Here is a 16,974-nt window from a genome sequence, read left to right on the forward strand (position 1 = left end):
AGAATACCGTATTGTTATAATACAGTATGTATCCACATTCATGGTAATATTTGTATATTCAACAAAAAAAAAAAAAAAAGTCTTCATATTAATAATAATAATAATAAATAATATGTGTCCGAAAGGGAGTAGGAGGAAGCAAATGCTTATTAATTCCCACCCCTTACTTGATCAATGATTGTCCTTTAAATCATTATGCAAGTTATTCCTACTTAGATTTATATTTATACATACATATACAATAATTTCTCATCTTCAATCACCTTTCTTCATTCTCATATTTTTCCAAAAAAGTGTTTCTGTACATCCTTTTAAACTGAATTATGCTTGTGCTTTGTTTTAACTCATGCTCCAAACCATTCCATAAAATCACCCCACAGATTGTTAAACTCATACTTCTCAGAGTTGTTCTGACCTTGAGTTGTTTAAAATGTAGATTTCCTCTCAAATGATACCCACCCTCTCTGTCTACGAACAGTGTTTTTAATTTCCTAGGAAGTAGATTATGTCTGGCTCTGTACATGATTTGTGCCGTTTTAAATTTAACCAGATCAATTAACTTCAATATGTGTGACTTCAAAAATAATACATTAGTGTGTTCAAGATATCCAACATTATTGATAACTCTTATAGCCCTTTTTTGTAATGTGCATAACGGTTGTAGGTTGGTTTTGTATGTGTTTCCCCAAAACTCCACACAGTAAATCAGATATAGCAATATTAGTGTGTTATATAGAGTATACAATGAGTTATAGTCCAGAATGTATCTGGCTTTTTCCAATATTGCGATAGTTTTAGCCAGTTTTGCTTTTACATGAGTGATATGAAAGCTTTAGCGCAAGTTCAATAAGGAAGACCTAACATGAGTCACTTACACGTCACTCTATTGCTCCCTTCCCCCCTCATTAAATACGAGGGCGTCACCCCTCAGCAGCCAATCGCTGCACAGGCTAAATTCCTTAAATACCTGCTCTTCCTCCCTGTCAGTTGTCATTTCAGGTGACTACACGCAATCCGCCTCCACCACTCTCGCCTCCCGTCTCCTCCAGGACAAAGCTAAACCTTCCTCCTTCAGACCGGTCTGACCTACTCATCACCACCACCAGTGTCTAGACCCCGGGGATTTCATCGGAGCGGTTCTTTCCCTCCTGAATGATTATCCTGCAAACCGGGGCCTAATCGCCAAACACCATTCCATTCTCCTTTTGTATTATCATGGCAATCATTTCATTCATATGACGTGTAAACAATAAATATGTATTCCTTACATCACGTCTCTCCAGTTTGAAATGAGGTTTCCAGCTGATTTTGTGGTCTAAAACCACACCAAGGAACTTAATTTCATATACTCTTTCTATGTGTATGTTATCTAGTATTAATTGTATCTGTGGATTTGTTTTATGTTTTCCAAATAACATAATCTTTGTTTTGCTTATATTTAATGATAATTGTTTGTGTCAAACCAATGTTTTACTTTAATCATTTCTGCTGTTATCACTTCCATTAGCTCTTTCAAATTGTCACCGGAACAAAAAATATTAGTGTCATCTGCAAATAAAATACATTTCAATATATTTGATACTCTGCAAATGTCGTTGATGTATATTATGAACAGCTTTGGACCCAACACGAACCCCTGAGGTACTCCACAAGTTATGTTCATGTATTCTGATTTATGTTCACCAATTTCAACAAATTGTTGTCTGTTGCTTAAATAATCTCTCACCCAGTTTAATCCCACCCCTCTGATGCCATACCGTTCCAGTTTTATCAGTAAAATATTGTGATCTATGGTGTCAAATGCTTTTTGTAAGTCTATAAATATTCCCACTGCTTGTTTTTTATTGTCCATGCAGTTTGCTATTTCCTCACTTAATTCCATTAGTGCCATAGATGTTGATCTATCTTTCCTGAATCCATATTGACTGTCGTCCAAAAGCTGATGTGTTTCCATGAAACTGTGCCGCGGAAAACTGTACAAATCCCGTTTCAATAATTCCCCTCTACTCTAAAGTCGCATCTACAACGTGATCTGATCTCGCTGTGTATATTTTGTTATTTTTGATTGTTATATTCAATCTCACTAGCTACAGGCATGTTTGAAGCTTGTAAAGGGAAGATGACAGCTCTCGCCACTCTGCTGTTCCTCAGCGCCGCCCCCCCTCCCTCCCGCTGAAATTATGAATGTAAGGCGTATAGTAATCATAGATAACACGGCAGGGTCCGTTACAGTTTGTTTTTATCTGATTTCAAATAAGCAAAGTCTTGGCTTTCAGAATATTAAACTTGTTTCGGCAAATTCAGATGATAAACACAACTTTGAAGCTTCGGCATAATTACAAGCGGAGAACGGAGTAACTTGACGTCACAGCAGGCATAACAACATGCCGGTGTTTCTCGTGAGTGCAGTAATCCAAACGAAAATATCTTCCCTCCGTAGTATTTTGATCATTTGCTCCGCTAATAATCAATCATGAATCATGATGATTGATGATGAGAAATGATGGATTCCAGAGAAGAGAAAACTTTAAAGGCCTTTTTCTCAAAATGATGACTCTGTAACAGTCATTATATAATGTGACATATTTTGCTTAATATTTGGAGTACAAAAACAATCCTGATATCATTAGAAAGCTAGGAATCAAAATGTGTCTTTGAGTCAATGCGACTGATTTCGATGGAGCAGGTCACTTTGCATTAGGTAAAATAAAGCAGGCAGACATAACAGGAAGAATATGTACATTTTAACCCAATCAAATAGGACATTGTCACACCATTCAAATGTATCCATGTAAATTACAACCAATAAAAAAGCTTATATTTGTTTATTTGTTACGTTGTTTACTTTATTTGTTACGTTGTTCTGTGTGTGTCAGCCGTTAACCTAGAAATAATATATACACTTGCATACATGTCAGAAGAACCAGCGCAGAAGAAAACTAAATACAGTCAATCTAAACTTACATTTAACAACTGGAAGGTCACATCCCTGACATCCACATCTCCAGAGCCTGGACCTTCTTCAATCATAGAACCAGCGCAGCCAGATGAACCCAAAAGCAGCAGCTCTGCGGCCGCAGAAACTGTCAAAACCGCCGCCGCCCCCACCGCCGCCGTCGTTGAACCGAAACAGGCTGGTTCCGACTGCATGGAGGTTTGTTGTCGGGACATTGAGGCGGGTAAAGCTGTACAGCTAACTATCGGAAAAAAGGAGACCGCTAGTAGATTATTTGAGCAAAGAGAAGGTACTTCAACGCAGAATGGTACAAAAACAGAGAGTGGTTCATTCTTTGCAAAACCACTAAACGATAGTGATAAATTGCGATGTTAACAACCGCATGATAACCTCATATTTTTTTAACTTAGGATCATACCTGTGTTTAGTCTAGAAAAAGGTAAATGTGTGCATTTTATTATAAAGTTGTGTATATTTACAGACTATTGCAAAAACTAAGAAGCTTATAAACATCAGGTTTAAAACTAAAAGAGCTTTACAAAAAAGTAACACAATTAAAGATGTTTGGAGTTTTATTTGAGTTATTCATTTACATTTTTTGTCAAAGAGATGCTGATTTGAAACCGTTGTTAGGCCTACATACAGTTACGGCATTTCCTGTTTCTGCCGGAGAGAGGGGAGGCCGTCCCAAAGCTTGCTGCTGTATTTACTCCCTCCATCTGACAGGAGAGAGCTTCATGTGTCACTCCACGGAGTTCACTCCGTCACGGAGGGGGAGTGTGTAGGTGTAGGGCAGGGGTAACCAACCTTTTTTGAACCGAGAGCTACTTTTAAAGTTGCCAGTCTGCCGAGATCTACCAGTCCAAATAGAGAGGCGTAGCCATTACTGACAGCCTACTACCAGGTAAATACACACTTCTACTTGTATAAAACTGACCTTTGTATGATTAATACCTCATAAAATACTGCAGATCCTTTATCTTACCTCGGCTCTTTCTAATCTACACACATACAAGTATTTAACTGAAGTTACACAACAGTGTTGTTGATACAGAGTTGGAGTTTATTCACACATCACATACTACAGTGGGTAATGTTTTCAAGAAACATTGAACAGTGCTGCCACATATGACACAGAAAATACTCTGAACCCTTTCTTTGCCATTATATAGAAATAGTGTTGCTTCAAAAGTATAAATGAGGCTTACTAATAAGACAACTCAGATCTGAAGCTACACAGGAATCTGCTGCCAAAGTGCAATAAATAAGACAAAATTAATAGAATCAAACCCTTTTTTGTTGCATTTTAGAAGAGTATAAAAATAAATGCCTTTAATAGGATGCAAGCAACAGTTTCTTAACCTGAATTGATAATAGACTATAATCAATTTAAGTTTGCATTCTTATACCATTTTGTACAATAATTATAATGACTAAGTTCAAACAAAATAAACCCACAGCTGATTAATAACGGTATCTAACTTGAGTTTTTATTATATCAAAAACCTGTTGAAATGCTACTGTTATTGTTGTTGTTTACTGTCCCCAAAAGCGCATCGGCAGCCTCCAGGAATACTTATTTCACAACTTCGCCATCTTTGAAAGACTTCATGTGTTTCGCAAGAACGTGACTGACACGATAAGATGCTATGGTAGCAGCCTTGCTCTTGTTGTTGGGCCTGGTGAAAATGGACTGCTGTGCATTTAGCTGTCCTTTCAGGCCCCTCCCCTTTTGGGAGCGTAGGGCAGAATTAGGAGGGAGTTCCGTCTCGTAGCGTTTGTGCACTGTTTTGAAAATGCCGCTCCTAAATTACCCTTCTTCGATAAAGCCACGCTCGCATTGCAGATGACAGATGGAGTTTGAATTGGAATAGATAAAAATAATCATCCTCCCACTCGGAGTGAAAATGATATATTTTGGGCTCTTTTGCTTCTGCCATAATTGCGGTCTTGTGTGTGTGCGGACTGTCACTCCTGTTGACACGGACAACGTCAGCGAAATACTGCCCACTGCCCACTGCCCACCAGCCACGCCCCGACACAGTGGGGTCACGCCGGCCAATCACAAAGCTTTGATGCGTTCAAGTGCATTATTCTGGCACAGGAAGATTATGTTATAGGACATTAACGATAAAACAGAATATTGTTGTTCTATTTTTAGACACATCTCGCGATCGACTGGGAATCTCCCCGCGATCGACCGGTCGATCGCGATCGACTGGTTGGGCGCCCCTGGTGTAGGGTGTGGTTTGGGATTGGGCCATACACACGCACTTTTTTTGCCCCCCCCCACTTCTAAAATGAATCCGGCGCGCCTGGCTTTTGGTGTCATCCTAGATGGAGAAAATAACCAACATCTCACGCTTTTTTAATTGGTACTGTTGGACTCAGTACTTGTTAGACTATTACCACAAATACAATGAAATACTTTTACTGTGTACTTGTTGAGTAATACTCTGTCAAACTCCCTTCCAGAGTACAATAATGCATGTTTTTAGCTATCTTTGATGAGAGATAAAATGATATGTTGCCATAAGTTCTTAATACAATTGGCCCTGTTGGACTCAGTACTACTTGGACTACTCCCACAAGTACAATAAAGTATTTTTACTGTGTACTTCTTGAGTAATCCTTTGTCAAACTCCCCTCCTGAGTATAATAATGCATGTTTTCTGCTATATTTAATAAGCGTTAAAAGCGTTCACAATACTGGGAGGCTGTGGCTCAGTGGATAGTCTGCTGGACTTCGAATCAGGGAGGACAATTCACCCCAAATTGCTCCTGTGGGGATTGTCCACAGTACTGAATGCATGTAAGTCGCTTTGGATAAAAGTGTCTAACAAATTACATGTAATGTACAGATAATGTTAGACAGAGCAGTAGCGTGGCGTGGGAAAAAAATTAGGGGAAGCCAATAATACGTCCTTTCTTTTGGGTCGGGGGTGTGGTGGTCAATGTAATAACGTAACCAGATGAGTGATTACAGCACCCGGTATCATTTTACACACATTTGTATCATACAGATGCAGGACTTACCTTAGGCCTGTTATCTAACCGACAGGTCCGCACGCACTCTCCAGCCGAAACTCTAATAAGCATTCATTCACAAACTAAATCAGGAGACCTTTAACGTTTTACGTTCGATTCGCTCCTTTTTTCCTCGCTGTACACAGCTCCAGTTTGGGCATTGGCCTGTCATCAGATTGTATTTGTTGTTGCTGCTGTAGCGGAAGTTTAGTACAATTATTTTTGATTAAATACTCCAAATCTCCACCCTCCATAATTGCACTTGCTTCAATTGCTTGCTACTTTCTAACGGCGGTGAGAGTGATGCAGTGACGCTATCTATCTTCTATCGATTAGATTTATGATTAGAAAATTATAAAAGTAGGGTAGACATGTGGATATTATCCGACTTAACAAAACATGCATTTATCTAACAGGTTCGTTATCCACTGACCTTATTTCGAACTATTTTCCAAAATCCTATGGAGAAATCCCACTGCCTTTTTGTCGAGGGAAACCGAGCGCGGCTTACTTCCGGGTTTTAGGATGCGTCACTGCAACACTAAATTGATGCGATTTGATTGGATTGTGAGGGAAGCCAGCCGCCTCGGTCTTCCCTTGGCATGGCCCTGACTAATCACAGGTTGGCAGTGGCATCACGTGAGCCTTGGCTGATTGGTCAATCCCTCCATTTTTTTTCACCAAGGGAAGCCAATTTCGGCTGGCCTCCTCTCGCAACAGAGAGTGCAATCTACTGTTTCACCATAACATGTAGAGGGGCGCTGTTTCACTATTTGTAAAATACTCAATGAGAATGGGGGAGAGACGGGCCGGCAACAACACACAGCACAGAACAATTACCGAAACCAAACGAAGTGTTTTTATTTATTTATTAAAATTATAACTACAATCCGAAAAAACAGGGGAAGCCTGGCTTCCGTTGGCCTCCAGGAGAAAACGCCACTGAGACAGAGTATTTTAAGAGGATATGGTAGACAGATGACATCAACACTATCCACTAGATCAGTACTCCAGTAGCAGCATTCACACCGCAGTACTTTTCCCACAAAGGTTCATGAGAACTTGGTTCATGAGAACTCTTTAGTTCTCATGAACTAAGTACAGATCGCGTTCACACCGGAATAAGTCCCTGGGGGTGGATTAGGCAAATGAAGCCGCTGACGTCACTTCTTCTTCTTCTGCTTTGGGTTTACTGGCAGGCCGCAAACCACTTCACGGCGTATACTGCCGCCCAAAGTCCCCGGCCGGAAGTCCCCGGAGTTGGGGACTGGCTTCAGTAGAAGCTGCTGGGACTCCCAGCATCTTCTACTGAAACCTTCCGAGTAAATCGCCAGAACGCCGACACCTCCTCATCTCCTCATCTCCTCATCTCATTTCTGCGCTGGGCTAATGCTAATGCTAATAATGCTAATGCGAGGATAATAAAATGGCGGCTTCACACTTTTTGGGAGTTTTACGGGGCGTGGTTTGCATTCCGCCCAGCCAATCAGAAATAGGAACCTTTTTACCCCCACGAAAGTCCCTGCTCTCTAGCAGGGACTTTCGTGGGGGTAAAAAGGTTCTCATGAACTAATTTTAGTACCGGCTCTTTTTGGTGTGAACGCGACAAAAGAGTTCTCCTGAACCTTTGTGGGAAAAGTACTGCGGTGTGAATGCGCCTCTTGTTACCCCTTGGAAAGCCTTTAGAGACTATCCTGGATAGCTGTTCACAACTTTCCTTCAGCACAGTGACACACCCCTGTCACTCTTGTTGGCCACTTATGATGCTGCTAAAGTCCTTCAACTGCACCTTTTTAAGACTGCAAAATAGGCATTTGTACTGTATGTGTTTGGAGAAATGACACAATAAATGGCCCAGATTTGTACACATCGAAATCTTGTAGTGCAGGAAGAAATACACACTGGCTAAGCCTGCAGGTGATATAGGCGTTGTTTTGCAATATTTATTCAAAGGTCACTTCTTATTTAAATAAATATCTGAAATATATATAATTATGTCTTATCAAAGATAGCAGAATGCATGAAAGAATGTACTTAGGACAGGAGTTTGACCTAGTATTACTCAAAAAGTACAGAGTAAAAGTACTTGATTGTACTTGTGGTAGCATAGTCTAACAAGTACTGAGTCCAACAGTACACATTTTATTAATAACTTATTGCTAAAAATAATTGTATCTCTCATCAAATATAGCAGAAGTGGCATGATTTTGTTCTCAGGAGGGGACTTTGAGAGAGTATTACCCAAAAAGTACATAGTAAAAACTTCATTTTATTGTAGCAGTCAAACTAGGACTGAGTCAAACAGTGACAGTTTTATTAAGAACTTTTGGTACAAATGACTTGTATTGCAAATAAAGCAGAACAAACATGCATTATTTTACTCTTGTACAGCGATTACCGTAAAGGCGCTATTCATTGCGCACTCAAAAATGAATAGCTGCTGATTTGACCAAGCGAACTCGAGAGACGGCTGAGTTGACCGCAGTTATGCAACAGCAACCGAAGCTAAACTGACTATCTTGACTACTTGTTGCTATCCTATTGTGGCATAAGCCGTTTTCTACAGGCACATTTGAGCTTTTCATTATGATTCTACTTGTGATAGTCCGACAGCACAGCCTGTGCAGCCCATGTATTGATTACATCTGATAGCTGCTATAATACAAAACAACACTTCTGCCTCTCTCCACAATGATCAATGACAGTGAACGGATGGTCAAAGTAAGGTACACATAAACAGAATCACACGAAGCCTGGTTAGTGTTGCCTCACTTTATAAAGTGTGTTATGTTTTTATAAGTGTGTGGTTGAGTTCTAGTCACTTTGCTCAGCGCTACTGCTTGTTACAACTTTCATTTGCCATACTCGCCATAAACTGTTATTATGGCTCAGGTTAATCTCTCCCCCTTCCGACGTGAGCGTGGTTCTTGGTTCTTGCCGGGCAGCCAAGTGGGGTCAGCTAAGAACCGGTTTCGGTGTTTAGAGCCGGCTCCGCTGCGGTTGAAACAGGAAGAACCAGAGCTAAATCAGGCTGTAGCCCGGAACTGGCTCTGGACTCAGAACCAGAGAAGAACCAGAAGAGCACAAGAACGGTTCTTGAACCGGAACCGGTTAGGTTTATTGGCAGTTTGCAAACCACTTAAGAGTACTGGAGTGTTAAATAAGAGCTATTGAGTCAGTGTTGTGGTGCTGTTGCTTTGGTCTGGATCTGTGAGCTAACCACGCCCCGGCCATTTGCATATAAGGAATGGAAATGTGTCATTATGAAATACAAGTCTCTTGAAATAAATAAACGTGTCATTATGAAATAAAAATCCCATGAAATAAATAAATGTGTTTACATGTACATGTATAGGCCTACATATTTATTGCCTCATTTATTTATTTCATAGGCATATTTATATATGTATTTATTTAATTATTGATGTATTTATTTAATTTGGGCTTAAATGGCATTCCATACAGTTCTTCTACCTACTATTCTACTCAAATAAACCCCCGCGTCCCTGCAGCACGTGCACTGTACTGTAGGTGGAGTTTGAGTTTTTAAGGCGGTGTAAAGTGATACTTGAGGGGTGGAGCAGGGCAGAGAGCTGACTTCCTAAAAGCACATTCCCCTGCTGCTGCTTCAAGCTGTCTGGGTGAAGCTATGTGACTCTGCCTGCCGCTGAGGGTGCAGACGGAGTACACTCTGAATGTCTCCTGCCCCAGTCATACTTTCACTTTCACAGCGCAGGATCGGACACTGAACAACTTGTAGATGTCCCGGATGGAAACGGACAGTCTACTGACCGGGAATATGAACGGAGCGTCCGGGGATTATGGCTCCTCGTCGGGCACAGAGGACCGAGGTTCCCCGGGCAACAGGCGGATGTCGTACAGTGTCGCCGGGCAGTCGTGCAGTGTCGATAGGACCCCAGGTGAGTGGAGCTTCAGCCCGCTGTCAGTCTCAGGTCGCTGACCCTTTCTCTGGTTGTTATTCAGGACAACAAGTCTATACAAATAGCAGCACAACAATGTCAAGTCCTCCATTACAAACAAAAGTCATTCAAAACGTTCCTCAACTAAAAGTAAAACATATACTAAATAAAAACAGAAAAACGTATTATGAATAGCTTTAGCATCAAGTTCTAACCCAACTATAGTAGGGGCCCTGAAGTACAAATGACATATGGGCCATAATCATAAAAAAACTATTTGGTTTGGTACTGGGCTCTCCTGGTTGTTAGAACCAGTCTTTTGTTTTTTGTAAAGAAGGCCAAATATTGTCACCTAATCGTGACCTCGGTAGCCCACAGACTACATTTCCCACAGCGCCAGCCTTTTAAGAGACACAGATATGGGCAACCTGTATGGAAGAAGACACCGTCGAGACATACTTTTTAACCATTAAGTTACATTAGCCTACACAATATAAAAGAAAGACGATCTTAGCTGTTTATTCTTATGAGTTTTGCCTCTTTTGTTTAGATTGTTTTGAATATTGTAAATGCCTAAGATTTATATTTTATTTTGATTAAACTCAGAGTCTCACAACATCAACTTATCGGAAGACCATAAACCAGGGTCACTGTGAGGCTGGAGCCTTTGGGGCCCCTTAGGGTCCTAGGGCCTTTGGGCAGAGTTGTGCCTTGCCCATTAGAAAGCTCCTGTGCCCTGCTCTGTTTTCATATTGGATGTTTATCATTTACTGATGCATTCACGTGTGAGTGGTATTTTTTGGCAACAGAGCTAATTGTAACTTCTTTCTACTATCAGTTTATCAAGCCTGTCCCCTCTCAAGCTGCAGTTTCCTGTCCCTCAGTTGATGAGACCCCACCTCCACCACGTGTTGTGTGTTCAGAGAAACTGCCCCCCATAGTACCGTTGCAACGCCTGTTATTTTATTGTAACCTGTGTGGCCATTCTCCTCTGATTCTCACCGGATGCTTTTTGTTTTTCACACCATTCTTTGCAAATGCTAGAAACAGTTGTGTGTGTGAAAATGCTTTCTGAGATACTCAACCCTCCCTGCCTAACCCCCACAATCCTTCCTTAAACACTTAAAGTCAGTTGCACCACACTTATGATGTATTGTTTGGACCAACAAACCTCTAGCCCATGTCTGCATGACTTCATGAACTGAGCCCTACGGTTAAGGCGAAATCAAATATCTACATTTGAAAATAATGGCCCACTGCAGTTTTCAAATCACAGGACGAAAAATATTTATTGGCAACATTTGTCACCATACCATTTTAAAACGAAATATTGTCATGCTGCAGGGATGTTCTGTTATCCTACAGATTTCTTAAAACATTGTTAATAGACACCTGGAGAAAAAAATAATGATCACACCATAATGACTTTAATATAACTTTTAAAGGAAAATTGAAAAAAATAAACGTCAAAAATGATAGTTCCCTGTAATATAATGTTTGCAATATAAGTAAAGAAAATCCAAATGTTTCTTGATTGTTCAGCCCTACATTCACAGCACCTAATAAATTGGCAAATCACTCGTTAGTTGTCGTATATATTAACAGCACAACTTCTGTTTTAAACTGTTAAAGATGAATACATTACTTATATTCTGTCAAATGTAATAAAATGTATAATACTAATCACAATTTCCCAATCAGAGGGTCATGTCTTCTAATGTCAGTCTCTAATGTTTTGTCCAACTCACAGTCCCACCCAAACCAAATACATAATAAAGTGTTTGTTAGATCTGGATACTGTGATGTGTGATTTGGCTTCCTCCTTGTGGTGCGTCACCCATCAGGTGTCAAACCATTTCATTCAGTTCTTATGTCAGAATGGAATCAATTACTCTAAGTGCTATAAAACCAAAGGTAGTAAAGAGGTTGTGTTGGTGTAGAACAGGGGTCGTATTGGGGAAAAGCAGAAGGTGGTATAAGAAAAGAACAATTATACAATGAGAAAAGCAGGAATATGTATCAGATTTAGAATTCCTGTATTAGTCCCGCAGCTGTTACAGCTTTTTTTTGGTACATATTAAAAAGGTGTTGAGGCATTATACAAATGTTTAAAACAGTTAGGACATTAGTATTTCTTCACACACATTGAAAGATTATAGCTCGTTTAATTCCATTTCATTTATGATGGTCACAAAGTCCACTGTTAAACCCTTAGCCAAGCTCTTTAAAGTGAATCGAGTTAAAGCAGCGGTGATGTGTCCTGTGACTCCGGGTATAGATGAAAGGTTTCTCTGTCATGCACTTTGTGTATAATGCCACATCAGGGCTTAAGGTGCAATACATGTCCTTATATGACTTTCAAAAAGGTATGGGACTATATGATGACATTGCAATCACAAGAATCTTAAAACTAGGAGATATTTTGGAGAATTGATCGAAATCCTGCTGACTAATTAGGTCATAGAATGAACATTGAAATGTTTTAGGAAATCCTCTTAAATTGACTCAGAGGAAAAGATACGTTTCATGACTTGACAAGGTTGGACCTAAACACATTAAAAAGCAGGAGATGGTAATAGATCACAAAAATAAAGCTTTTCATTAAAGGTGGGGTAGGTAAGTTTGAGAAACCGGCTCGAGATACACTTTTTGTTATATTCCATGGAATGCTCTTAACATCCCGATAGCAATAAATATATTAAATGCTTTGACAATAAATACATAAAAAATGTCATCTGTGGAAGCCGTAGCGCTGTAAAAAGCACGACCAATCATCTGAGCCGGCCCGGCTAAAGTAACTGGATGGCCTACCTGCCTGTCAGCCTTCCATCTGTGCACACACTTATCTCGTGCCCTCATTGGTCATGTGCTTGTTTGTGTGTGTTGGAGGAGGGGCTCTGGAAGGAAGTGGCAGATTTGTTCCGGCTGTGTATTTTCAAATTATAGCGCACTCGAGCTGGTTTCTCCAAAATTACCTACCCCACCTTTAAGAAAAGCTAATGACAATAACATGGGGACCAGACAAGGTGAAACAAAACAATGAAAATAAAGAAAGATTAAACGTGTACAGACCGGAGGGCACTAGAAACGAGAGCAGGAACACTGGCAGGACTTCTGGGAACCAGACAGGAACATCAGACAACGATCTGACAGAGAACACAAGGGGAGACAGGGGCCGTTTCTCAATCTCGAGGATACTGGCTTCCAAGCCAATATTTCAAGGATGCCACGTCATCAAGTGGCGCAGCAGGACCGTTCCAATGTCCAGCATACTTGGAATTCCACCGAGGCAGCGTCCTTGGTTTGGGGGAAATTTCGAGGCTGCACATGGGTAGACTTCGCGTCCTTAAAATCCCCACAATGCTTTGCGCACGGACCAATTTAAAAAAAAAAAACCTTGCGGAGAATGGCTGAACCGACACAGCACACATTTAAATGTAAGTATGGAGTGGCGTAGAACACGTGTTGGTAAATGTGTTACTTTGTTACATTTGTTATCACCAAAAATGTGTTCCGTGAAAGTAAAGCAAGTTCATAATTAGATAGACATCGTGAGGTATTTATTTTTGGTACAGTTTATGTTGAAACCGTTAGAGAGAGTGGCACACTTGTTAGTCTGTTCCATTCTTCTTCGTTTTCTGAAGCTGTGGCTTGGAAGCATACTTGCTTCGTTTCTGAAGGAAGTGACTTGGAAGTACGCGACGACCAAGCCAGTATCCTCGAGATTGAGAAATGGCCAGGGGGTGTTTCTCAATGTCGAGTAAAGCTGCTCCAGAGCCACTATTTTAAGCATACTACGTCATCGAGTGCCGCCGAAGGACTGTTCCAATGTCCAGCATACTTGGAATTCTACCGAGCCCGGCGTACTTCGTAGCGAGACATTTCGAGAAACACCCAGATATAGGGTGTTTCTCAATGTCGAGTACGCTTGCTTGGTAGCACATGTCTTCCAAGACACTTGCTTCAGAAGCGAGGCAAGAATACTTCCTGGCATTCGGAAAACGAAGAGTGGAACAGGCGAGCAAGTGTGCAGGTGTGCGTCATATGAGAGGCCCCGCCTTACATTTTCTGCCACAGATTTGGGGAAATTGGTTCGTGCGCAAAGCATTGTGGGGATTTTAAGACCGTGGAGTCTACACATGTGCAGCCTCGAAATGTCTCGCTACAAAGTACGCCGGGCTCGGTAGATTTCCAAGTAGGCTGGACATTGGAAAGGTCTTGCTTGAAATAGTGGCTCTGGAGCAGCTTTACTCAACTATAAGAAACACCCATATACACACAAGACTAATCACAGTCAGACACAGCTGGGGAGGGCAGGTACCAACACAAGGGCAGCAGGTGAACACAATCACACAGGTGGGAACACTAAGACATGAAGTAAAACCAGACAAGACACAAGGACATAATACATTTCAAAATAAAACAGGAAACAACATAACACCAGGATCACATGGATGCATCCAGTATCGTATATGTCTTACCCTAGATTAGCACGGAGACTAGAAGCAGGGGAACTGCTAGCAGACCGCCGTCAAAAGTAAAAAGCCAACGCTCATAAACTGCAACCATCATTGCATCCTCTTATTGATCTTAACACCAAAAGAGTCCCTTAGTGCTGGGACAATGTTCAAACCTGGAAACCTCACTATTGAACACGATGGTATTACTGATTGAAGTAGAATATTATTTATTCAAGCATATGAAAGTCGAGCATTCCTTACTATTTTGATTGATTCATCAAAATAGTAGATTTCTATACATTTTTCATATTTCTTTTTACTGTGTGATTAGCCTTCTTGCTACTTTTAAAATGTAGTGCTTCGGTAATGGAGCGAAGATTGAACATGTGCTAGATCAGAGAAGCTGTCAGAGCTTGTTCCACAGCGGTCAGCTGCTCATGTTCAATGACTGAACTGTTCCATGCAGCCGTTACACACACACAGACACGATGACTCAGTTGTGGTCACTCACACACTCACACACTCACACACTAACATATTCATACATGCACACACATACACAATTGGTGCTGCTGAGTCAACGCTTCACACACAGCAGGACGTGTCATGAGGGTGGGTGGGGGCCACAGACAGGACTTAACACCACAGACGCACAAGTGTGAGATGCACTTCTCAGTTGTTGCAGCAACATTCGAGTAGAAGAGAAACTGTCAGAGAAATGTTCTGCTGCTGATTTCTAACACCTCTCCTTATCTATTCAACAATAATGCAATAACTATCATCTATTTATTGGTTAAATATGAATTTTCAATTTTAACTCATTTAAAATAATAGAATTTTGGCTTGCTGTATATTTTAAATAATGTGTTTTAGTCTTTATTTATCTGTAATGTAAATGTTCTTTGGCAGTAGAAGAAAGGCCTAGAACCAAATCCCTGCTCAATAGAGTCAACATCCAGCCCATATTTAACTGCAGTAAGCCTACTGCACCCTTAGCCGCTTTCACACCAAGTACTTTGCCGCACTTAGTTCCCAGCACTTAGTACCCCCATGGAACTAAGAGCCGATCGCGTTCACACCGGAATAAGTCCCTGAGGGAAGATTACGCAAATGAAGCCGCTGACGTCACTTCTTCTTCTTCTGCTTTGGGTTTACTGGCAGGCCGCAAACAACTTCACGGCGCATACTGCCACCCGAAGTCCCCGGAGTTGGGGACTGGCTTCAGTAGAAGCAGCTGGGACTCCCAGCAGCTTCTACTGAAGCCTTCAGAGTAAATCGCCAGAACGCCGACACCTCCTCATCTCCACCGCTCCCATGTTTTCTTTTTGTGTTGCCATTGTCTCTCTCCGTTGGTGCGCTGGGCTAATGCTAATGTTAATAATGCTAATACCGGCAAATACAATGGCAGCTTCAAAAAACTTTTCAGAGTTTTACGGGGCGTGGTTTGCAATTCGCCCAGCCAACCCAGGACAGTACCACCAGTACCACAGTACAGTACAGTACAGTACCACAGCAGGCACTAAAAAGGGGGTAAAAGTTCTCTGAACTAAGTTCTCTTTTTGGTGTGAACGCAAAATTCCAGGCACTAACGGAACTAAACGGGAAAAGTACTCCGGTTTGAAAGCGCCTATTGCCCCTCAAAAGGAAAGGACGAGAGACCGTTCATCAATGCAGAATCATCTATTTGATATTTGATTTACAGTTTTAAAGAACAAAACCATGAACGGTATCACAGAAGTAAGCAGCATCCTCATAATTGAAAGGGGCCGTATTCTGCTTTTGTGGTTTTCTTTTTCCTGTGGTGTGTTCTTCTAACTGTTTTTGTGCATGTACTGAAAATGGTCTGCAAAGGCTAAAACCCTACACACTTACTAACACTTGTGCTTCTATTGGCTAGCACTCCAACACATTGTACATGAAAGGCTAAGGGGCGGGACATTTCCAGCACATGTCTAAGCGGTCGACCAATCATTACAAAGCCGGCCCGCTAACCAATCAGAGCAGACTGGGATCTGGTTTCAGACAGAGGGTGAAAAGATGTGAAAATAAAGACCTTTTTGAACTTTAAAGCATAGAAACATGTCTCAGTAGAGGCACAAAACACAAATATGAACCTGAAGATGAGTACAATATTTCCTGAAATAAACTAAATGCAAAAGCCTTGTAATAAAGCACAAGAATACCCATCAGCCTGTGCTTTGTATTATCTTTTGTGGCTCTGGAGAAGCTTTGTTAAGTCTGACGATATAATTATGATTCAGCCTCGGCTGAAAAATACTTCAGTCTCTAGTTGGCACAAAATGAGCTCTAGGCTTCTTTATTTATCTGCATTTATATTAGTTCAACATTCTGTTCAGACTTTTGTTTGACTAGAGTTTGTAAAATAAGCCACACCTTTGTCAAAGCATTCAGGGGTATCTCAGTTCCTGTTTTTCCAAATCCAACCAGTTCCTCGGTCAACAATATTCCCAAGACAGTTCCTGCTGTCTGCTTCAGTCAGAGGACATGTTAAGCTGTTCACCGAGTGGTACACTGTGGGATTCTGGACAGTAAAGACCACATTGCTCAGAATATCTCTGAGATATGTAAAGCTGTCTGTTACTCCTGCGTC

The 16,974-nt window shown here is 41.0% G+C and overlaps 1 protein-coding gene across 1 annotated transcript in view; it reads left to right on the forward strand.

The window, feature by feature from the left end:
- Positions 1-9,576: 9,576 nt before the first annotated feature.
- The window catches only part of tpcn2 (two pore segment channel 2), a 33,777-nt gene continuing 26,379 nt past the window's right edge, over positions 9,577-16,974 (forward strand). Inside the window, exon 1 of the mRNA XM_034208409.1 lies at positions 9,577-9,903. Within this exon, the coding sequence (XP_034064300.1) occupies positions 9,744-9,903 (160 nt within the window). The 5' untranslated portion in view covers positions 9,577-9,743. The remainder of the gene's footprint in view (positions 9,904-16,974) is intronic.

This window comes from Gymnodraco acuticeps, unplaced genomic scaffold (assembly GCF_902827175.1).
Source record: "Gymnodraco acuticeps unplaced genomic scaffold, fGymAcu1.1, whole genome shotgun sequence".
Taxonomy (NCBI): domain Eukaryota; kingdom Metazoa; phylum Chordata; class Actinopteri; order Perciformes; family Bathydraconidae; genus Gymnodraco; species Gymnodraco acuticeps.